Source organism: Acartia tonsa, chromosome 1, assembly GCF_053477335.1.
Source record: "Acartia tonsa isolate MP-2025a chromosome 1, ASM5347733v1, whole genome shotgun sequence".
Lineage (NCBI taxonomy): Eukaryota > Metazoa > Arthropoda > Copepoda > Calanoida > Acartiidae > Acartia > Acartia tonsa.
This window is the reverse complement of record NC_137260.1, coordinates 51,013,189-51,038,059: the sequence shown is the minus strand read 5'-3', so window position 1 is coordinate 51,038,059 and position 24,871 is coordinate 51,013,189. Positions and strand designations below refer to the sequence as shown.

General features: G+C 30.7%; 2 protein-coding genes across 8 annotated transcripts in view; one reads left to right on the top strand and one right to left on the bottom strand.

Annotated features, from left to right (window-relative positions):
• Window positions 1-2,868: 2,868 nt before the first annotated feature.
• LOC145323338 (uncharacterized) lies at window positions 2,869-8,561 on the top strand. The gene is made up of 8 exons (XM_080165766.1): window positions 2,869-2,946; window positions 3,292-3,407; window positions 3,818-3,910; window positions 5,436-5,517; window positions 5,965-6,023; window positions 6,429-6,468; window positions 6,899-6,972; window positions 8,430-8,561. The coding sequence occupies exons 1-8, from the start codon at window positions 2,890-2,892 to the stop codon at window positions 8,473-8,475; spliced, it is 567 nt and encodes a 188-aa protein (XP_080021892.1). The 5' UTR covers window positions 2,869-2,889; the 3' UTR covers window positions 8,476-8,561.
• Window positions 8,562-9,931: 1,370 nt separating this feature from the next.
• LOC145323275 (3',5'-cyclic-AMP phosphodiesterase 4C-like) overlaps window positions 9,932-24,871 on the bottom strand; it is a 325,817-nt gene continuing 310,877 nt past the window's right edge. For all 7 annotated transcript variants that reach the window (XM_080165721.1, XM_080165748.1, XM_080165743.1 and 4 more), the window contains 10 exons: window positions 21,752-21,842; window positions 20,290-20,513; window positions 19,759-19,857; window positions 18,889-18,969; window positions 17,756-17,909; window positions 16,471-16,580; window positions 16,105-16,179; window positions 14,673-14,795; window positions 13,067-13,249; window positions 9,932-12,890 (listed from right to left, as the gene is read on the bottom strand). In XM_080165721.1, the coding sequence (XP_080021847.1) occupies window positions 12,537-12,890; window positions 13,067-13,249; window positions 14,673-14,795; window positions 16,105-16,179; window positions 16,471-16,580; window positions 17,756-17,909; window positions 18,889-18,969; window positions 19,759-19,857; window positions 20,290-20,513; window positions 21,752-21,842 (1,494 nt within the window). In that variant the 3' untranslated portion in view covers window positions 9,932-12,536. The remainder of the gene's footprint in view (window positions 12,891-13,066; window positions 13,250-14,672; window positions 14,796-16,104; window positions 16,180-16,470; window positions 16,581-17,755; window positions 17,910-18,888; window positions 18,970-19,758; window positions 19,858-20,289; window positions 20,514-21,751; window positions 21,843-24,871) is intronic.

The window sequence follows — 24,871 nt, the reverse complement described above, 5'->3', positions numbered from 1 at the left end:
TTAAATTTTATATTCATCATAATAATAAATATTAGAATTTATTAGGTTGAGCATGTAATTTGTTAGAATTATAAATATTTTTTTAGATGCATATAATCTCTTTAAGTATTCTCTTCCCTTACTGACAGACTTACTCCTTTCCAACAAAAAGTTGTGTACGGAATACATTTACTGGTTACCATCCTAGGACCTAAGTGAAGATTCCTGAAAATGGAGACCATACCAAAAATTCCTTTTTTTGGTCCACACCGTTAAACACAGGGAGAAAGGGGACATGGGATAGGAAATTATACAGATACCCAAGGTTTTATAAATAAATTAGATTGTGCGAAATTTTTCACCAATTATCTAATTTATAGAAGGGGTAATTTTGTTTCTCTTAATTAAGGGTTATCTTAGTAGTCTTATAATGATTCAATGGATGGTGCCAGGGCTCGATAACCACGGTGACGCGCGGATGCCGAGCCCTGGTTAATACAATGGTTTTTATACTATTAAGTATGTAAATGATCAAAATGAAACTAACTTCAAATTGTGTTTTATAACATTAAAACCAATTTAGATAATTGGAAAAATTTAAAGGTTTTTAGAAATAATGAAATAGTTTCAAGTGAAATATTGATAGACAGCTTCTGCTAAAAAGTTTAAAACATTTATGTAGAAGTGTAGTTTTTCTCGTATTCATTCGAAACCGATTAATATCCGGTGGATTAGAACTGGTTCTCAACCATACGAAAGAATGTCTAGAATCGTATTGTACCAGTTTTCTACGATTATACAAATTAAAATATAATAAAACTATTTTTTTGCTTTCAAGATCTCGGGGCTAAAAAAAGTGGTTTAAATCTTATAATTGTACATTTTTTATCCGCGGAAATCTGTTTATAATACGATGAGAGAAATAACTATTATATTATTAAGTTTTGTATGTCTTTCCGCAATCCGCATCACGCTTCAAGCTTTTTTATTTGGGGGGGGGGGGGGTAAAAACTTTTGGGAATAGTACCTTTCGTAACATCGCCCCATCATATGGGGCGATTCGTCGTATTTTTAAAATGGCTTATTATAGGTTATTTTAGGTTAGGTTAGGTTATATTGGGTTTGTGATTGCCCCACAGGGTTAGATAATTAGCCCCGCAGGGTTTAAGCCTCCCGCAGGGGCTAGAAATAAAGGAAAAGCTACTGTATAAAAAAATACGAAGAATCGCCCCATAAGGTGCGATGTTACGAAAGGGACTATACCCAAACATTTTTTTTTTTTTGGGGGGGGGGGCATTCGGCATGTCAAATTCATTGGGGGGGGGGGGGGCCGGGGGGGTGTAATCATCCCTTTACCATCCCCTCTTGGATGTCCTTGAACCTTCTATACAGTAATAGATAATTAGTTTATAAATTTTATGCTTTAATAAAAGGTAGATATGTATATGTGTCCCAATGGATATATCTTAGAGAGGGCAAAGACTTTATTCCCCCCCTCAAAAATACCTATCTCAGATGCTTTTGTAAATAAAAAAAACCTCCAAACCTTTCTTTTGGTGGCGAAGGCTCCAGAGGCTAAGAGCGAAGCAACTAGTTTTATAATCCTTGTTCATTTTCAAAAGTTATTGTTTTAGTTAAAATTTGCCTTTGGTTTTCGTTTTTCTTCCTCTACATAATTCAATACTCTTGTAAATACGTTTTTACAAGTGTTTAATGAAAACACACATTTTATGCAATAAAAGACTCGCAAAAACATATTTAAACAGAGGCAGGGTAAATTAAAAGAATAGGGAATAAAAATAAAAAATCCTTATAATAAAGTAACAGGGTGTTGTTTGTCTGTTTGTACCGAAGATTCTCGCTAACTGCTGAATCGATAGGGTTCTCCTTAACAGGGTAGCTTCTCATAGTTCCCGGGAAGGTTAAACCCTTCCCAGAGAAATCGACAAATAAAAAAATAAAAAAGCCGCCCTGTGGACATTTTTGCAATTAGCTAAAAACAAACTAACACTATCTATCGGTGAAAAAAATATTTTTGTAAATAGCTGATTTTAAAATAGATTGAAAAGAAACAATTGTACGTGTCCCTAGAGGCCTCTAGGGGCGTATCCGCTAGTAAAGAATAAAGCACATTACACTCTTTTATTTATAAAACAATTAATTTAACCTCAATTTGCATTTCCCTCGTCCCTGAATAGAAAGCATGTTAGCTTTCTATCTAGGACTTGCCGTGCGCGTCACTACGCGCTAGTCTATACTGTACAGATATATATATGATTTATAAATACAGCTCAGATGTGTATTTATAATTTTAGTCATTCTGAAGGGAATTTCCAATATATATATAGTTATATTGTGACCTATTCAAGGATATTTAAGAATTAAACCCCTGCGGAGTCCAATTGCCCCACTAGCCAATAATAATTTAGGTTAAGTTGGATTAGTTAGACCTTGTTTACTTATACTCATGAAGAGTATTTTACCGTCAAGGTTATAGATAATGAATATGCCAAAGAAAGTTTATTAAAGGTGATTTCGTGATTTAAAACCAAATAAAAAAGTCTAAAAGTATGATAAAAGGCATCATTCTAACAAATTTAATCGTATTTTAAGAATATTTCAGCAGAACATTTTGAGAATAAAAGACTTTATTCCCGCTCATCAGTTGACCATTATTTTCTTTTCTAAAGAAGTTTGCTTTTATAAATAATCAAAAAAATACATCTTTTCATAGGATTTGTTTATTGTTAAATTTTTTGCGATCTTAGCAAAGCAGTTGATCAAACTTCGGGTACTTTTATTAAATTTTCATTTTTAAAATCCTAATTTGGGATTAAAATCACTTTATTGTTCATTGTCTTTTCCCTTAAGATCCCTTTCTGTGAGTCATCCTTGTTTTCCAGAAATAAAATGAGCGGCCAACAAGAAGATGATGAAGATATCAGAACTCAAATCCATAAACTTGAAGTAGGCATGTTTCTCTTGTTAAAAGCGAAGCTTTTTTTCAAGTAGGGTGGGTCAGTCCGACTATACGTTTGTCCCAGCTTATACCAACAATGAAATTAATTGGTAAAAAATTAAGAAACCTGTACGTGTTTTTCAGCTGTCGTTAGGGGGCAACACATCGTAAAATTGACGACCTCTCCATTTGCCCCCCAAATATTATTTTAGAATTTTTTCGCTTGTTGATTATACCTATTCCTGCGTTTGTCCATCCATAACGGATAGCTCTCATAGTTAATTAAGACATGTTAAAATTGTCATATCTTACTCAAACCATTTCCGATAATCATTTTCTATTTCTTATTCTAGTTGATGGAAAAACGAACTAAAGATTTATTGGAGCAACGGAAGTTAGAACGTCAATGTTTGGAGCTGGAATGTATCAAAATGGAGAAACAGAAGAAGTATATGGAAGCTATGCTTAGGTAAGATAGCCCAACTCAATAATTGACGAAAAATTGGCAGTGGTCAGTTAAGACTTAATTGCATAGGAATAAGATTTATTCTATTTTTTAATTAATCTACCTATATAAATTTTTATATTTTGAAAGTTATTGTCCTAATCGGAGAATTGTTTAATTTGGGCCTCCTGTATAGAAAAAGAATTCTCTAAATGACAAAAATGGGTTTTGTTCAAATTGGGATGTCAACTGAAGATTTTTTCATTTCATAGTGAATTTACAGTGCAGTAATAAACTTGGAGATCTTTCGGCATTTTTGTAATTCTAAGTAAATTAATAGCGACTGTAGCTTAACTAGGTCATAAAGTCACTTTTCTTTTTTACTATTAAAATTGCATATATATATAACTTTTTTTTAAAGATATGTCTTTTAGTGCCAACCTGGAAGCCCTGGAGGAGCAGAAAGAAGAGGAAGCAAAGAAAGGACCTTTTGCTGGAACAGGCAATGTTCTAGCTGCTCCCTCCAGGTTGGATGAACACAGTAATAGTGTCTAACTGATTATGACGTAACAAAAAAAATTAGCCAATGAGAGGCCACTATAAATTTTACCATTAGTCAATAACGGCCTCTCATTGGCTATTTTTTTTGTTACGTCATAATCAGTCAGACACCATTACTGTGTTCGGTTGGATGATTTCAAAATTATTATAAAAAATGGATCATGGAAAGAAACCAAAGTAGCGGGCTTCATAGTATTTTCACAATATCTTTTCTACTATTTCTAGCCCCTGCAGAGTGATCTCACCCTACGGGGCTAATTTCCTAACCCTTCGGGACAATCATTAACATTTGCCTAACCTAAAATAACTACTTAAAGGTTACTTATCTTAGCATAGGAAATAGTCCGCTTAAGGTTCGAGCCCCCCACAGGGTCTAGAAATAGAAGAAAAGCTACTGTGAAAATACGACGAAACCCGCAACTTTGTTTTCTTTCCATGATCCAAAGAAATAAGGTCACATGTAACCCAAACTTTGACTTTTTTTTCGAGCCCTATCAAAATGTGTTACAACATACGTAACTATAGTAATTAGTATGACGTTATATCAATAATAACAGCATTATCCACCTTTATTAAATTCCTTATAAAATAAAACATTAGAATTATACGTTGATAGAATGCTACCAAGGTTTAAAAGGGAACAATAACTTTTGATCAAAGCATACCTTAACCATCAAAAAAAAAATTACCTATGGTGTATATATTAGGTAATACCCTAAACAAAAACCAAATTTCTCCGTCAATGAGGGATTATCCATCTCTTTTTTAGGATTTTTTCCCACTTCTCTCATTTCCCTCATTTTTATGACATCACATGGATAATTTTTGACACAATTTTGCAGCAATTTGGCCTTTGTCATACTCTCATATAATTTTATTTCACATTTGTCAGAAAGTTTAAATATTGTTGATTTTTCAAGTTTGAAATATTTCTCTAATGTTAAGAATGAAAAGAAATTCAAGATTAATTTTATTTAGATTACGTAGGATTAACTCTAAAAGGCATCAACTTTGTATAGATTTTAATTGAAAATAATATTTAGAGTATAAATTTTAATATTTGTAATACAAGTTAAATTGAAATGAATATTAGATAAATTTCTGGGAAGCTCTGAATGTTTACTAAATAAAGTAAAAAATACTATGTTTACATAAAACTCTTATACAAAAACATTTATTACTTTCACTGAATTACCTTGTATTAACGGCGTTGTCAGAAAAAAACTATAAAACTTCATGAAACTTCATGAAACATGCTCTTGATCAAGATCTTGAAACAATACATATCTGTTCTTTATAATGGAGCCGGAGCCACTTTTTTGCTGGAGCTAAGGCATCTCCAAGTTTCTAAAATCCACGTGGAGCCGGAGTGAAAGCCGCCTAAGAAAGGATACTTCTTGTCACCAAAAATATATACCTTATCAGTTACATAAAACAGACAATTAATATTAAGATTTACAGTCAGATTTGAAATTTTTATTTTATTTGCAGGCCTACAGTGAGTGCAGCTCCCAGATTAGCTCGACCTCCTCCAGTCTCCATTGATCCTTCACAACCAACTGGGAACATCCAGGTATAAAATTGAGCTGACATTTCTGTTAAAGTTTATAGGTAGAAGTGTATCATTAAAATTTAGAATGTCACACATATTAAAAAATTATCATCCATACAAGAAATTTTATATGGTAGAAAAAGTTTAACTAACCTTATTATACACAGCTTTAATCGAAAATCGAATAAGATATATGAAATGTTGGATCATGGAAAGAAAACGAAGTAGCGGGCTTCGTCATATTTTCACAGCAGCGTTTCTTCTATTTCTAGACCCTGTAGGTGACTCGAACCTTGAACGGACTATTTCCTAACCCTGCGGGGGAAATCAATAATATTTACATAACCTAACCTAAAATAATCTATCAAACGACGAAACCCGCTACTTCGTTTTCTTTCTATATGATCCAAAATGTTTTTACCGATAAGTGTAAAAGAAAACAAACTGATTATATTTTTATTATTCTAGGTACGAATGGACGGTGGAGGAAAGCTGGTTGTTACTCTGAACCATTCACATACTATTAGGTTTCAATCTTTTTATAAAGTGGCGAAGCTACTTCATAATATACTTTGTCTGTCCATCCGCCCGTCCGTAACGCTATGGAGCAAATTCGAATTTTTCGGATGCTTTTCACGACAGACAGCTGGATTTTTTTGGTGAAGATTCCCTATATTAATGAGCATCTAGTATGTAAGTTACTTGATCGTGCCTGTCTGTCAGGTGCGCTTTAAAAACATAAATATTAAAACATATTTGAAATGTTTCGATATTTTACTACAGTAAATTTATTCTTAATGACCACTGAATTTCTGCAATAATCACTTTGTCCAAATTTTCACTCAAGATTTTGTCCATAGCTACATTTTTGGAACTATCATAAATAACATTTTATATGATTATTGATTGTTTTAAGTATTTTTATAATTCAGAGATTTGAAGCAAGAAATTAAAGCCAAACAACCCACAGAGGTAAATTTTCAATATTCCATTATTTTATCAGTTCAGTTCAAGCATACATGTACAAAAGAGCTGAAAAAAGCTAATTATGTCTTCTTTTTAAAATTCAGGGCTCGGCAGCTGCGTGTAGGCCTCAGTTCAGTTAAATCGTCATATTGCAACTTTAAAATAAAACTGGGTGTCTAAACCTTTTCCTAAACAGTGAATCCATCTTTTTAGAATTTTATATTTTGTACACAGTCGTGTTTAATTATCAGGCTCATGTGCAGTCTTTTATTTCCAAGTATATAAAGTAATGTAATATTGCTGTATTAAAACAGTTTTGACAAAATCATTATCTTGGGTCCTAAAACAAATTAACTATAGACTAATATGTAGATTCATACACTAAAATAACATTTTTTCGACAATTGTTTTGTGATAAATATCAAATAAATTTTAGGATGGTCGAGATTTCAACATAATCAGTACAGGAGGCCCAGCTACTGTTTATAAAGATCTTAGTAAAACTATCAGGTACTCATTTCAATTTCTAATATGATTCCTAGGACTAAAAAATAATTTTTAAACGAAGCTTTTCTATAATTAGGGTCAGTTCGTACGTCCGTCCGTATTGGTTATTTTATTCAAATGATTTTTGGAAAACAAGGTACAATATTATAAGTGAGGCATTTATATAATAAAATCTTAAATATGAAAGTATGTCCTTTTACTATATCCTATATTTACCCAAGTTTGCATCAAATTTATGTACAGTTTTGTTTAGACTAACAATTAATGTTCTTATTTTTAAGTTCTCACACTCTACAAGAGTTATTGTTCGGTTTTTCTTCTGATTTTAAAGCTTTTATGCATGTTGTCAACTTGTCATCCTTGTTTTGTTATGAAGGTTTGGTACTAGAAAAAGCTGATGGTCCCTTGGATCTGGCAGAAGATAATTAAAGTCCCCCAACAGATTATGTCGTCATACGATAAAATAACCAATGAGAGGCCATCATAAAATTTACCATCGGTCAATTACAGTGTATACTGGCCTCTCATTGGCTATTCTATCGTATGACGTCATAATCTGCTGAGGGACTTTAATCATCTTCATTTGGCAAATTCCTCTAATGTCTATTCAAGTCATTTTGAAAATCAATATTTTTAGCAGCGAAGCTACTCTATAATTCACAATGTCCGTCTGTCCGTCCGTAATTAATAAATTGGGGGAAACGTGATTTTCTCAACTCCTATAAAAGATAGAAAGCTGAAACTTTTTGACAACATTCTCATAATTAGGGAGCAAGATTAACTATAAGACATCAATGGCGGTCGGACTGCTTTTTAGCAGGTTTTAGGCTATTTTTATATTTTCCAAATTTTCCCCATATCTTTGGTGTTTATGGTCGGATTTTCAAAATTTTTTTAGTTAAAGATATCAAAATTAAATTTCCCGTCGTTTGAAGAAAACAACGATGACGGTCAGACTGCCTTTATGCAGGTTTTTGGCTATTTTTATATTTTTTACATTTTTCTCCATAACTTTGGTGTTTATGGTCCGATTTTCGAAATTTTTTCAGTTAAAGATATCAAAATTAAATTTCCTGTCATTTGAACAAAACAACAATGGCGGTCAGACTGCCTTTTAACAGGTTTATGGCTATTTTTATATGTTTGACATATTTCCCCATATCTTTGGTATTTTTGGTCCAATTTTAAAAGTTTTTTTGCATTAATAGTTTCAAAATATTTTTTTCCCCATTGTTATGTGCATCTAGTATGTAATTTACTTTAACCGTCTTCATCATACAAAATAAAACAAGGTTTTGTGTTTATTTTCTCCAATAAATCTATTCTTGATTTAATAAATACACTTTAAATCTACTTGTACGTATTCCCATCTACAATTTTTTGTGCTTCGCTACTTATGTCGTCATCCTTGTTTCATCCTAAACGTTATTTTAGATATTATATTATCTTTCTCTTTTCAGTGAGCTGGGACTTATTTCATCTGCAGTTTTACAAAGGTTCATCTAAATACGTTTTAGTATTGCTTATATTTCAACTTTGCATTGTATATTATACACAAATAATTTTTTTGAAATAAACATCTTTTTAATAAACACGTGATTTGATTTTAATTTTTGATCTTGTAACTGACTTTTTTAGGGTTGGTGAATTTATAGGGTTATGATACAAAACTTTTCTTGTACGGTTGTAAAACTGTCTGTCTATTAGCATCAACATATAATTATTTTAACCGATTCATATGATCACTAAGCATCTACTCTACAACTCACTATGTCTACCTGGTATGCTGTGTTTAAGACGGAAATTCAAATGGAGAAATTTTGAATTTATTTGTTGCTGTTAGGGATGTTTCGGATTTAGAGTAAATATTTCCCTGAACAAACATCAAACATAAATATTAATTCTGTAAATTAAATGTATTTATTTAAAAGGCAGCTTATTTGATAGAAAGCTGATTTTTTGGTTAAAGGGACTGTGCACGAAAAAATTTCTCATCAGATTATCTAACCTTAACATCATCTCATTCATATAATCTCAAAGATAGGGCAAAACGGGCTCTCGTTTGCCTTAAAAAGCGGCTCTTCCCGCCGATTTTTACTTTATCCAAGTTTAGAAGAAATTTTTCTGGAGTATATAAAATGATACTATCATTTTAAATAACCTCTGAGATTCACCCCTTTGTAGACAGTTAGGTTTTTTTTGTTAAAAAATACGAATTTGAATTAGATCTTTATTACCTAATTACAACATTATTAAAACATGAATTGGCACTTTTATGTCATAAAATGACTCCTTAACAGTAAGTAAATTGTTTCAATTATATATGACAAGTTAAATATACCCAAAAACATTATGGTAACAAAAATGTTCAGATTTTCCCTATTTTTTCATTTTTCCCTCCCAAAATACAGCAAAATCAAGGCATAAATCTTAGATATTTTTGTTAATAGGACGTTTTTTGTTGATCAGTATAATGAAAGGTACTTTTAAAATGTTAAGGATAGATAAACAGATGATAAATTTTTACATACACGCTCCCTATAAGATTTTGCTGACCAATGCGCATCATCTTTAATTTTTGAGCTAACAGTTTATCAGTACTTCTTTAGAATGCATCAAAGTATAAAATAGAATATGTGTTTTTCTCTGCTGTTATCAAATATATTATCTGAACTTTTGATTAAAGATTCATATGACCCCTGAGCATCTACTCTACATCTCAGTATGTCTGTCTTTTATGCTTTAAGATAAATATTCAATAGGAGAAATAATATAGTGTCACAAGTTGCAGTTAAAACAGATATGTTTCGAATTCCATATAAATATATCCATGAACAATGAGCATCTATTCTTAAACTCACTTTTTCTTCTATCTTTTTGGCTGTTCTTTAACTTTTGTACATTTGAGCTTCGCTAATTATGGATGTTATCATTCTTGTTAAAAAAAATATAAAAATCCAGATTTGTCTCTGCACAGTATGTATTTCCACATGTGTACAAATATATATAATCAATATTATTTTTATAGTTAACATCCACAGTAGTTCTTCTTGTAGTAGTAGTTGTAGCCATCACAAAATTATTATTAACAAAATAGTCATAATTTAATCTTTGATAAAATATTTTAGGCTAACATTTCATCTAATATACCTTGTTTTATTTCACATTAATTTCTTTTTATAATTCTATAATATATATATTTTTTGTTTCAAAAATTTGAATGCCCATTATCTAAAACATGAAAAGATATCCATCCAATTAAATTACATTATTTTTCTTTCTTTCTTTTTTTTCCTACAAAAAGTTAATCATAATTCAAATAAATATAACAATTTAATGAAATATTAAAATTAAATTGTAATATTGTTATCAAATTGAAATACTCTATTTTTGGCACTCTTACTTATGCTTTTAATAACAAGAAATATTTCAGGGTTTGTTTTTTTCTAAATTATGATGTCATTTAATAACTTTTTTGAGGATATCTTTTCATTTAGTTATCGGTTTAAGGGTTGGTATAAGAATTAAAAGTTTTAAAACCCCGAAAAAATGTTAAGTAAACATGTACAGCATTTTTAAAAACATTAAAATTATATATATTTTTTAAAGTTTTAAATTTTAAACTGAAAAATCATTATGATATTTTATTTTAAAAGTATTTTTTATATATAAAATTTCATGCTGCACAAATAGGAGTTTTAGATTTGAGATTCAGAAATATTAATCGAGGGCAGTCTTTTTCAAATATGTTATTTTTTATAAAAATTTAGTTTGTACGGTCAGGTTGGAGTTTTTATGACAATAAATTTTTATTATTGCATGTTATAATTTTGAAAAGAACGTGTCCTAACTTTTGTGATTTAAAAAAAAATCTAGTCGGTGCATGTAAAATGATCCATAGAATTTAGATATTCAATCTGTTTTTTTTGTAGACCTCTTTTTTTGAAGTAATTTATTTTTTTAAAAATAATTAGGTTTTAATTTACTAAAACGCAACATAAAAAGAAAATTGCCATTAGGAACAAAAATAGTATGATCTTTAATTTGACACCTTACTTTTTTGAATTCTTTTGAACCCCAGTGAATCAAAACTTTGAACTTTCTGAGCTCGTCACGAATGGGTTAAAACAAAATCACAAAAGTTAGGACACGTTCTTTTTGATTAAATGTTTTTTTTATGTCTAATTGAACAGAAATGATACAAAGAATGTGAATAATAATCAAATTAAAATCTCTTCCTACTTAAAAATATTCAACAATTATTATTTTATATTGAATATTAACAATATAAATCTATAGAAATAACACAATAATTTTCTAATAATCAACATATTTAACAAACAAAATAAAATGCTGATCTTAATGCTTCAATTGATTAAATACAACTTATGCGGCGTAATAATTATTTAGATAAAATTACTTTGATAAAACTTTAGTTCTCCGGTCCAGCCAATTAAACTGTTGGTAGGTTGCGTGATTTTTTGACATTTGATTGTCAATAAATTCCACTGCCTTTGAGAAAAAAAGATTAAATTTAAGACTTTAACATATATAACTTAAACCTTTTCCATATAATTCATTTAGATAAATTTAATAGAATAAAACCACCAATTTAACTTGAAAAAAGACTTTCAATAATTCATGAAATGAATTTTAAACAAAATATCTAAATCAATTGGTTTCCTTAAAATACAAAGTAAGATTGTACATAATAATATACTTCTAGTTAAAGCTGGACTGCTGAAATAATATTATTATCAAGAATAATTTAGCATTACCATTTCTAAATTTAAAAAAATTTGTATTATGAGATTTAGATATTTGCTTTTTTTCTTTTATTTCGAAAGGATTTTCCCAGCCGCCAGCTCTAAAATTAATAGGGGAAACATCAGTTAATATACATTATACACATGTTTATTGTAATCTAATCAACAAACTATAAAAATGATGTCAGAATTATATTGGCATCTATAAAATGTATCTTTTTTTGATATAATCTATATGACAATAATTAACAAGTATACATGAAGAAATAAAGGCAATTAAAATTTAAAAAAAACAAAGGAAATGTTATTGTTTGTAATACAAAAAAGCATACCAAAATGTATGTTATAAATAATACAATAAATAAATTAAAGTAAAAAAGCCTAAGATTTCTTCTATTTAATAGAAATAATTAAAAAAATGAAATAGTCAGTCAAAATAATATCTACAAAAATGAAGGGGTAAATACATTTATATTAAACAGCAATGATGAGATAAACTGGGGATATAATTGCAACTCTTGACCTAAACATAGCGTTAATCTCATTATAATAAGTCTAGTTAATTTTCTGACACGACATTTCTCTGCCAGGCTAACAAATAGAACATCAATCTTTGTTAATATTTAATAATCTGATATTTTGGTTCAGTCTAACCTCAAAGTTTTAATTATACATTTTGTTTAAAATGTGACCGAATTAATATGAGGCATGTTTTTTTGCTGTAAATTTTGAAATAATTTTAAATATTCTAAAAAAATATTGAATCGACGTGTATTCAGTAGGTTTACAATTAAAAGAGCACTAGACAGCCGTATTAAAATCTCTGTCAGTATCATCCTCCTGTATGGAGCTAGAGGCCTCCAGCTCAGGTCTGCCAGTGGCCACCTGACCCTCTTCAGGTATACTCTCCTGTTGGTGACTGGTGGCCAGCTGTTCGTCCTTCTGGTCCTCGGCGCTCTCCTCGAGGCTGCCGCCCGACCTCGCCTCGTCCTCCTCCCGGATATCATTGGTGGAGGAGGCCGGGCTCACAGGAATCTGTGACTGGTACCAGTCTCGGTTGTCCTCCAGCGCGTCCAGAATATCCTGGGCGTCGGGGTGGACAAGGTCAGCCCAGGTCTCCCACAGCGGGTGGACAATATAGTCGATGAAGCCAACCTAATAGTAAAAATAGATTTAATGATTTTTCATAACAGAAAATCTTACTTTTATTATTAATTATGGATTTTATTCCTCCTTTAAAAATGTTGGAATTAAAAAAAAACTCGAAGTTGACTTAAATAAAATGGTTCCTTATTTGTCATATCATAAGAAGTGTAGCTGTACTTTTTTACCTGAGACTTTTCCACAGTTGAGTTGTACCTATCACACATGGGGGAGATGTCAAGCTTGGCCTCCCTCTCCTTGTCTCCCTGCTGGTAGAACTCCTCCATGATCCTGTCACACCACTGTCTGTACAGCTCCAGCGGCTTCGTCGGGTTAGACAGGTCAGCACAGTGTACCATATTCTGTAGAACCTACAATTAAGGAATTTGTAAAAATAAGTGTGTGTATTTGTGTAAAATTACAAAAAAACAATGTTCACATAAGTTTTTCACAAGGTTACATATTTAGTAAGTTCTTCGGTTTGATATAAAATAAAAGATTTTTATACAACTTCTGAAACTATTTCTTATCAACTTGAATTAAATATATTCAAATTTTTACATACATTCAAACAAACAACTATTGAAATATTAACAATTAAAGTTATAGATTCAAGTCAGAAAAGAAGATAACCATTCTTTTACCACTAATAATCGATTATTATATCATTAAGAATTGTGGATTCTATGATTTTCACAAATTTTGTATTTAATATTATACCTAATTTATTATAATCATACATATGCAACCCTGAAAAGGTAGGGCCTCCACAAAATACAAATGTTAGCATAATTATAAATACACTTGGGTAGGAGGCAATATAATTATCCAAGTATCTGAAACCTATCAAGAAAATACTTCTTTCAATGCTCACTATTATATAATATATGTAAAGTAAAATTCAGAGAACAGGGAGAATATGGTACACAAAAAAATATTCTTTTGGTCAAAAATAAAATTTTATAAATCAAATCAAGTACAAATAAATGCACTTTGATATGAAATGTACTAAAATTCATGGCCTTTTTATGGCTTTTTCATTCAATAATAAAGTGAAAATATGAGTAAAATTCAATTATATTTAAAGATTCTATTCATTTAGTATCTCTGAAAAAGAGTTAATTAAACCAACCCTAGAAAGAATATTTACTTATGCTTCTGTAAATAACAGTAAAATATGGATATTTTGCTGATTAAGAAATCTGATTTACATTTTTATCAAAAATATGAAATAACAAATATAAAGAAACCTAAATCTATAATACAAAGTAGCTTGATGTCTGTCTGTCCGTCCGTCCGTCTGTCCGTCTGTTCGTCTGAAGCTTAAGATCTCGGAAACCACTGAACCGATCGGATTCTACTCTTCAGGGTATATACTTATTGGTCCTGTGGTGGTTTTAAGCTATTTTCTTGGGGGGTGGGACACCCCCAACCCCCCCAAAAACAAAAAAATCCCCCCCCCATTTTATTTATTTATTTTTTTTTGCTGAAGATTTCCTTGGTCCTTTATGTTTTGTAGAAGATTTCCTTGGTCCTTTATGTTTTGTAGAAGATTTCCTTGGTCCTTTATGTTTTGTAGAAGATTTCCTTGGTCCTTTATGTTTTGTAGAAGATTTCTTTGGTCCTTTAACGAATTTCGCCTTAATTTTTTTATCACCTCTTGGGGTAAAGCCCCTAGAGGCTAGGGGCGAAGCCGCTAGTATATTACAAAGTAAAAATGTTGTCGCAAATATAGAAAGAAGCTACCTACTGCTTGGAGTTATTACCTCTAAAATAATTTTTTTTAATATTTACCTGTATTCTATCAGTATAGTTATCTAACAGGAGGACCCCACTTCCAGCCACCTTCTTTGTTTCCACCATAGTCTTGAGATCTGCTAGTAGACTCATGTGCTTGGACATATCAGTTGCCAATACCTTAACAATAAGCCGGGTTAGGGGATTCTGGAACAGAAATGAATGTAAAATATACGTGGATATTAATGACAAAGGAAAAATTTTCGTCAATCTAGGTTGCCAACATCCAGTACATCCAGTAGAAGGGGAGTGATTTTGGTAAATGGGGGTAGATGGGGTTATAGTTATTTTAGCCTGCTGCAAGTTTCATTTTATTAGAGAACATAAAAATCTGGTGTAATATAATATCTTTTGGAATAATCAAAAGTTAGTAAAAACAGTAGCACTCAGGGGCGTTCAAGCTTTTTATTTTGTGAGGGGTAAACATTTTTCAAGGGGGGGGGGTAATTCGTTTTTTTAACCCCCCCCCAAAAATTTTTTAACCCAGGGGTTAAATTTGCTTGGGGGGGGGGGGGTAATTACCCCCCCTGAAATTTGTAGGCAGGGGTAAAATGAAAAAAATTCGTTTAGGGGGGGGGGGAATTCACCCCATTACCCCCCCCCCCTTGGACGTCTATGGTAGCACTCTAGTGACATGCCTATTTACATTTGTTATAAAAAAGTGTCATTTTCTGACATCTTATCGACATGACACTTTTCTGCATACGCACGTTGATAATTACAGTGAATGTGAAAACAAGGGCAAAGTTTCCTCTGCACTTTGTGAATAAATTCATGTGTACGCGCCTGGTTTCCGGTAAAAACAAATAGGACTAACCCTCCCCCCCGCGCCCCCTCCCAACATAATCTAACCTATCAAAACTATGTATATTGTCGTTTTTTTTCTTGGTGTATAAAAGAAGTGGTTAAATAAAATAACAATATTTAGTCAAATTCGTTTAAATGAAGTCCTAATACGTTGTAAGTTAATTTCTTTATTTCCTTATACAATTTAGGTGGCCAACAAAGAAATGGGATTATCCTTTGTTAAAGATATTAGATAGAAAGTGTAGTTAGAATTAATTGCGTTTCACCTTAAAGATTTTTGAATAAAATAATTATGTATATATAGAACCAATACTATATACATTAAACCCTTTAAGCTGTTTGATTAACCGCTTTTTGCCATCATTCAAAGTCCTTAGTACTTACAAATCAAGTATTTCTTTTTACATTTCCATCCAATAAATGTCGATGGAGGTAATTTGACACCACATGAATATTTAACCCTGCGATTAAAAATTTTATTTGTGGGTGGTAAACAAAATTTGGCTTCATTTTAATCCACCCTCCCCCCACTTTTTCCCAGCACACACAAAATAGCGTTGACCACTACAATAAACTTAAAAAGTAAATTTTGATGGGTAATTCATTAAATTAGAGCACTTACCATGTCTATAACCATTTTTCTCAAAGTCTGTCTTTGTTTCTTGTTCAGGTTGACAAAAATATCACAGTCAGTATTCTAAAAGATTTCAAAACATTAGCATTTCACAAAACTAGCAAGTTATTTTGTAAAAGGAAAATGATATGTCTTGTACTGGTCAAATGTGAAAAAAATGTACTTTCATGAAGACTAAAATGAGACTTTTTGAAAGTATAGTTTTCTACAGTTTTAAATTAAATCTTAAGTGATGTAAACAAAGATTTAAGAAGACTAAATTATTGTATTTACATAAATTTCTTTTTTTTCTGATGTGGAAAAGGCCTTTGACTCAATCCTTTATTAATTGTTAATGAATGTTAATGTTTATGCCTGGAGTAGTTTGAATGCAACAGCTAGATGATGATTCTCCAGTACACTCTCATCATTGTACATCAGAGCCAACTCAGAGCTCGTGTTTATCAGAAACTGGTTTGTCAGACCTACAAACAATAAAGGGGGGAGGCGGATGTGCCACTTTTTGAAACCAAAACTAAAAGTCAAAGGAACTCAACAAAAAAAAGAGTTACAGGTCTGAGATTTTGCATGGCAGTTGCTTTATAGGGTTACAATATGGAACAGTGAAGAAACGGCGGCGCATCCGCCGAAAACCGCCGAGAAATTGCAAAAAAAATTTAGCGGGAAACGGCGGTTTTCGGCGGTTGCGCCGCCGTTTCTTTACAGTTCCATATTGTACCTCTATAAAGCAACTGACATGCAAAATCTCAGACCTGTAACTCTTTTTTTAGTTGAGTTCCTTTGTTGACTTTTAGTTTTGGTTTCAAAAAGTGGCACATCCGCCTCCCCCCTTTATAATAATAACAGGGATGATAAATCATAGAATAACATAATAAGAAGCTATAGGTTAATAATAATATATATAATAGAAGGATGCACTCTCAATTCTTAAAACTTGACTTTTTAAATGTTTCTTTTTGTTTTAAAGGGGCATCCTAATAGCTCTTGTTAACCAATTCAGGTTTAAATCTATTGATTTGCTTTGATTTCATAATTACCAGGTTTTAGCTACTTTTTTGGCCTATTTTAGGGTCATAATAGACCTAATTTCAAAAAGATTATTTGATAATCAGAAATTGACTTCATAAGTACATTATAATAGGATGTATGTGTTAAGTAAGATAATTAATGAGTTAATTGCAAAATTTGCTCAAGGATAAAAGTATTCATTAGAGTATTATCTAAGTGGTTAATTAATAGAAATTAATTAGTATATTATCTAACCTTATTATTTGTATTTGTTAAATTAAAAAAAAGAATGTTTCTTTCTCTCATGTAATTAAGCAAATCATCGTATCAATGACTATTTCTCATTTATTGATTTCAATTCAAGGAAGAACCAGTATTTACCCCTCAAAAATCCCGTTGAACACTGAACCTCCACCTTTATTTTACAAATAAATTGAAAACAAAAGGGGAGAGTTTTTTTTCTATGCCTAACCTATGCGGAGCTGCTTAGTACGCAATTTAACCTAACCTAACCTTAGATTAATACACATACAAATAAATAACTACTACCCTCTTGTTCTTAAAAAAAGAGAGGGGGAGGGGGTTAATAACATTAACTTTGAGGGAGTACACTGTATAACCTTGTGTTTACCTGGATGATCAACATCGTGAATGGCCGCCGCGAACAGAGCGGACATAACCTCCAGAGGTGTAAATACAGACTCCAGGGCTGGAGAGTTGAGCAGGACGTGGGTGGACTGGGTCACGTCAGCAGCGTGGATACTGTTGTGATATGGAACATCCCTACCAGTTTCAAACATTACAATTTCATTTCCTTGTACCAGCTTAGTTCATGTATCTTTCTCAATAATACAAATGATAACTAGGCATATGTGGAAACGCTGGAAAGTTTCATGTGTGACGTCATAAAAATATGTCCATTATCCATCTCTTTTTTAGAGATTTCCTTTCCCACTTATCCTCTCATTCCTCCTTTTTATACGTATTTTTATGACGTCACTCATGACACTTTCTAGCGCTTCCTTATATGGCAAATCTCAGAATATGAATGATATAGAAAAGGAAAAGATTTGTAACGTAGGTTAATAAAACGGTAGGTAAACATAATTGTTGTTTATTTTGAATTTTACAACAAAGCACAATAAAAGTAATTTTGATGATTTTATCTTATGGAAATTTAAACCACTTGAATATTTTATCCAAAATTTTATTATAAAACTAAATTAACATTTATAAAATGAAAAGGTTTAAAGAAAATTTAGAAAAAAATGTTCTTTGAATAAAATAAAAGAAATAATAAATAAAGCTTTTATGTTTTCTTTTTATTCCAATTCTTCTAACTTGACCTATCGACTATTTATTTTTAATTTGATGATTGTATTTGAATTGGTCAGTTACTTAACTAAAATTCTTTGTTTGTTACAGAGAGAAAAAAAATAGGTTAATAAACTACATTTTATTAAGCCCTTAGGATAACTTAAACATTGCTTCGGTTTAAGTATATACAGAAATTTAGAAATATTGAATCAAACAAGACCAAAAACGGTCATATATGCTTAGATATTTATATAATTTATTTTTGCAATCTATTGAAAAGTATAAAATTGTAAATTTATTTTGTCATCTTTTAAAAAAAGGGGATAATAAGAAAAGTAAAAGATATTTTAAAAAATTTAAGCAATGATCTGAACAAAGTTCATAAAGAACTCATAGACTATTTATGTGGCTAAGCTGATGAATTAAATGTTGAAATTATAAGTTCCTGATATAGTGGTCTTCTAGGGTTTGAAGAAAGTTGATAAATATTTTGCCAGGTATTTTGAACGTTTTTAATAAATCCCGTTCCTAAAATAAATAAAAAAAAATATATTTTTACGTCAAGTAAAGTTATACAAGTGAAATTCTTAAAATAGGTATGAACGGCCTAAGCAGGCTTTATGTGCCTATAAATTTTTACATGTTCATTTAAAGCATTTAGTGTTCTGATTTAAAATATTTCATGATTAAACATTCCATTAAATTTAGGAAGGAGAGAGATATCCTATAAGAAATATTTTCATCTTCCTAACTGTATTAGTATCAAATTTAAAATAAAATGAAATCTTTCTCATTCAATAGTTTGTCATTTGGGAGAGTTTCAAATATTTACATTTCTATGTAAAATAACAAATTTAGCTTATTTAACAGAATTTTAAAAGATTTTGTTATCTAAAAAATCTTTAAATCAACTTTGCCTTATATAATTTTTAGAATCTGTATAAAAATAAAAATTTACAATTAGTTGCCATAGAAAGACAAGACACCTGCCAAAATTTTTTACTACTACCTGGTTAGAAAGATAGTATTATTCCTACCTGAATGACCATGTAAGTAATGCAGGTAAGACACCTGCCATAATATTATTACTACCTGAAAGACCATGTAGGTAATGCAGGTAAGAAACCTGCCATAATATTATTCCTACCTGTAAGACCATGTAGGTAATGCAGGTAAGACACCTGCCATAATATTATTACTATCTGAAATACCATGTAGGTAATGCAGGTAAGACACCTGCCATAATATTATTACTACCTGAAAGACCATGTAGGTAATGCAGGTAAGACACCTGCCATAATATAATATTATTCCTACCTGAAAGACCATGTAGGTAATGCAGGTAAGACACCTGCCGTCTGTAAGCTCAGCTATTTTAAACATATCCAGCCCCCATTTTTCTGAATTGTCCAGCAACTGAAAATGATATATTATCAGATTATTTTAACCATAAAAATGCTTTGTGTACCAGTATAATTTACAGTCCAATGCCCCCCCCCCCCCTCCCCTAGCAAGACTGATAAATAACTAAGACTAAGACTAAGTATAACTTTTCAAAAGAGAACAATTACATATAATGTTTATTACTAAAACTGAAGCCATATCCAAATAAAAAAAAATGTTCTAGCTGCATAAAATATCTTGCGATACTTCTTACATGACTAGAGTAAGATGTTAAGAAATAATGATGGCAAGTAAGGTTTCTTTTACTTGTGCAATAAATACTTTTCAGTTGTATCTTTTGCAATATTACTTAGGGATAATTAAATTCAATTTTAAGATTTGACAACAAGTTGAATTTGTATTTTCTTTCTAAGTTGATTTTATAATAATTTAAAATATAAATACCTTGGCCAGCTGTTGAGGATTTTTAGAGTGTACCCCATGCTCGGGGAGGCTGCTACCCCCCGTCACACTGTGCGTGTGTGTCAGGGGTTTCTTCACTCCAGATATTTGGGAGAGAGGGGGTACAGAGGCCGTGCACGCGCCCCCCTTGGCGCGTGTCTTGGCGCGCACAGAGGGATCCTCTTCTGACAGCCGGAGGTTGTTGATATCTACTTCTTGTTGCTTATCTGAAAATATTTTTAAATTAATGTTGTTAAAATATATAAGTCTATTTTATAAACTTATTTAGCGGGCTAAGATAGGCCTTTTGATAAAAAAACAGTTTCTTTTAATTCTTGTATAAATTATTTTAACTTTTGCAACGGCCAACCCAGGTTATGAAAGTACCAAAACTTAACCATGCATGAAAATATTTGAATATGTGTAATAATATTATTTTTTGTATGCTTATGTTGAAGTACATATCTATCTATCTATCTTATTATTAGGAGTTTAAAATAAAATAATGAACAACACACCTTCCAAAATTGTTTAACAAGCAGAAAAACGAGATGGTTTTTCGCCCGGAGCCACAACCCTGTTTCTACTGATTAAACTTGTGCGCAGCATCAATTTGAAAAGATGATATTACTTTTAATGTGAGATTAGCCTGACTATATTATACTCAGCTCTGGCATAATTTGTAAGACTAAAGCAACTTTATCTGTAGAATTTATGAGTATTAATTATGGCTCTGTGTCAAGGAGAAATATTGTGGAGAGGGGAAAATTTATATTAGTAAGGACAGTACATACCACACAAATGAAGTCAACTAACAAATAATTCAAATTAGGATGTCTTACTTTCATTAACTATAATATAATACAAAGTAGGATGATGTCTGTCCGTCCGTCCGTCCATTAAGATTTCGGTAACCACTGAACCGATCGTATTCTACTCTTCTGGTTATAAACCTACTGGTCCTGTGGTGGTTTAATGCTATTTTCTTTGGAGTGGGACCCCTAAAAAACAGAAAAATCCCCCTAAATTATTTTTAAGTAGTGGGGGCACTCCTGGTACATATTTTTTTTCTCTTTTGATTTCCTCTTGGGGCAAAGCCTCTAGAGGCTAGGGGCGAAGTCGCTAGTAATATTCAAAAAGTACTAAAAATACAAATATTTTTGCTCTTTTGTCAAGAAGGACAAAAAGATAAGATGTTTGTTTGTCAACAATGCAATGGTGGATTTTCCTAATTTTGAATATTTAATTTCTTTAAGATTAAAAAGAAATATTGGGAAAACACTTTAACAAAAATCCACCAAAATTAAGGGAATTCAGATATATTTATAGAGTATAAATTTACTGGTGGTAATTAGGGCAGAAACCAATAAAATAAGTTAAATTTTGATCATTATTGACAAATATACAACTATAGATAATTTGGTGGCTGTAAATTTTGCAGGAACCAATAATTTGTAATGCTTACCAAGGAAGGTACTGCAGATATACTCAGATATTTGATTCCCAGACTTGGATTCAGAGAAATGGCTAAGCTCCTTATTCAGCATTCGTTTGAACTGAAATTAGAAATTAATATCACTGTCACTAGTAATTAATTTTACACTTTTTAATTAATTTTACACTTTTTTCAATGATAAATCTGTTATTTATTAACTAATAAATTATGTGAAAATTTATGTATTTTTAATAAAAAAGCTGAACAATTGATAAATATGAAATTTTAGAAACTTGTTACGCCTACAGTTTTCAGACAAGGACGATAAAGCGAAATATTTGACAAACCTTTAAATTTAATCAATTCATAATCGTTGAAAATTTTATTACAAAAATTTCTCTTCTACCTATCATCCTCTACTTTTTTCCTTTTACTTTATAATGCAAATACAGGTAGATAGATTTCTAGAGTACAAATAGGCAACCTTTATAAGATTAAAAATTATTGTTGGTCTTATTTACGGTGTATAATATTGAATGTTGTTTTAAAGAAAATTGCTATCTATTCTTTAAAGGCAACTTTGAATACTTGATTTCAAAACTACATTGGTACAAGTTTTGTCGAATATAAATTTTATATAAAAATATTAACATGATATTTTAAAGTACTTAAATTATATATATTTTATATGTTTAATTTTTATGGTCTAAATCAGTATAATAATAACGTATAAGTACTTTAATATTCTAAAAATAGAACGACTATTTTAAATACTAACGAAGCCTTAAATTTAACAAAATGGCAAAATATGTATGTAATTTTCTCGTATTCATTCGAAACCGATTCTAATCCGGTGGATTAGAACCAGTTCTCATCCATACGAAAAAACTATGTATAGCATCGTATTATATCCAGTTTTCTACGAATATAAAAATGTACAATGATAAGATTACAACCAGTCTTTTTAGCCCGTGCCTTCGGCACCTCGGTGCTAAAAAAGTGGTTTTCATCTTATCATAGTACATTTTATGTCCGCAGAAAGCTGTTTATAATAGATGCGAGAAATTACTATACTTTTAACTGGTTGACAAATTTATATGTTTGTTGAAAAGCTTCGCAATTAAAATAAACAATATGATGGTTACGTATATTAAGAAATAGTTGTACAATTTTTAGCTGTAGAGATCAAATATAATTTTAATATACAATCTACGTCAATTGAACCAAATTATAAATATTATCATATGCTTTTATAAATTTAAAAAAAAATATCTTAATACAAATTGTAAATATATATAAATTTTATACTAAATCTTAATTTGTAATTGCATATTTATTAGAATATTTCATAATATCTAATAATCGAGTAAATATAAAATAATTATGTTAATATTTTTCAACAATATTTAAACTCAGGAAGGGAGATGACTATTTTGCTGATTTTCACTAGTCCCTAAAGTTTTAAAATGTCGTTTTCTTATTCGTTGCTTTAACAACTTTCGAGATCTCTATCAAATTTTGATTGGTTGGTTCAATCAGTAGAGTGTCCAAGCGTTTCAATCACTAATTGTAATCCACAGATGATGTAATTTTTTGTGTCTTATCGTTGAGGACGAACGTCAATTTATCAGCTATTGTCTCCAATGTTTTAAACAGTTAAAAATTCCGTTTTAAGTATACTCAAAATTTTTACTATTACAGCGTTTGATATATGCCCAGTTCACAAACAACTTTTATAGGTCGACCGATTTATTCTGTAGGTCAACCTAAACAAGTCCAACTAACAGATGCCTTTATAAAATCGTTCAACCCAAAGCTTTTTGAGATCGACCTACAATTTCCAGAGATCGACCTATGTCTTTTGTGAACTAGGCTATAATCAAACATGTTTGTGTTATAATTATTTCACTGAACAATTTGTATTAATATAATTTTAATTTTTCTATGAATATGTTTTGGTGTGGTTTTTATTGAGGATGTTACGGCACTAGGAAGTCAAAATTCTATTCAAATTTTCCTCATATTTTTTACTGGGTTGAAATTGAAACAAAAGTTGACAACATCCATAAAAACGTAGCTTAATAAATCAGATAGATGTACATACGAACATGCACAATTATAAAGAGCGATATCTCTCAGAAACAGAATAATATTTACAAGTCTGTGGTGGTTTTAGGCTATTTTCTTGGGGGTTGGGACATCTCCAACCCGCCCAAAAACAAAAAATCCCCCCCTCCATTTTTTTGTAGGAGATATCCTTGGTCCTTTTTTGTAGAAGATTTCCTTAGTCTTTTTTTTTACGAAGCTGCTAGTACTTATAATAGTGCTAGGAATCAACATTTAAAAATCAATTATTTCATAAACGAAAAAGCATAAAAAAAGAAAAAAAACATCGATATATGAACGAACAGATCAACCCCAATTACAGAAATATTTTGCCTCTAATGATTGTTATCAGTTAAAACAATGAAATAAAAAGCATCAAACCTGAATTAAGTTAAGCCAAAAATGTTAGGATCATTGCAGTATGAAAGATTGGAAAATTTTAAATTTTAATTGTAATCTAAATATTTTTGTATTTATGAATTATTTTCAATAGAAATAAAGATTTGTTTCTAATACTTTTAAAGAATCAAATACTTCGTTGATACCACATAAATAAACAGAGTAGTAAATCAAACTTGATTGGGCCTAAAAAAAATTCAAACGAAACTGAAAATTAACATTATTTCTTTTAGAATAATGTCATCTTCAAATTTGATTAGAGTCACATAACTTTGTCTTGGTTCTGTTAAGGACGTATGTACCATTTTCGAAGGTTAATGCATTGTAATTCATTAATTTAAATTTGTTTACAAACCAAAAACTGAAAAATAACAGTGAATTTGTGATTTACCTATATCTAATTAGAGAAATTGTGTGAATAGTTTTCATTGGAATGAGAGTTTTTTTTTGGAGGGGCGGGGTTAATTTAAACTAAAATGTTTATAAAAAACTATTCTTCTACTGACACCAAATCGTCCTTGTTTTTATAAACGTGTATTTTCTTCTAAAGAAAATCTACATTTTGGAAACTATTCTAAAACTATATCCTAAGAAAAAATGCGGTAGAAGTATAAATCTTGTTTCTCCAGGAAGTTATTCCGACTT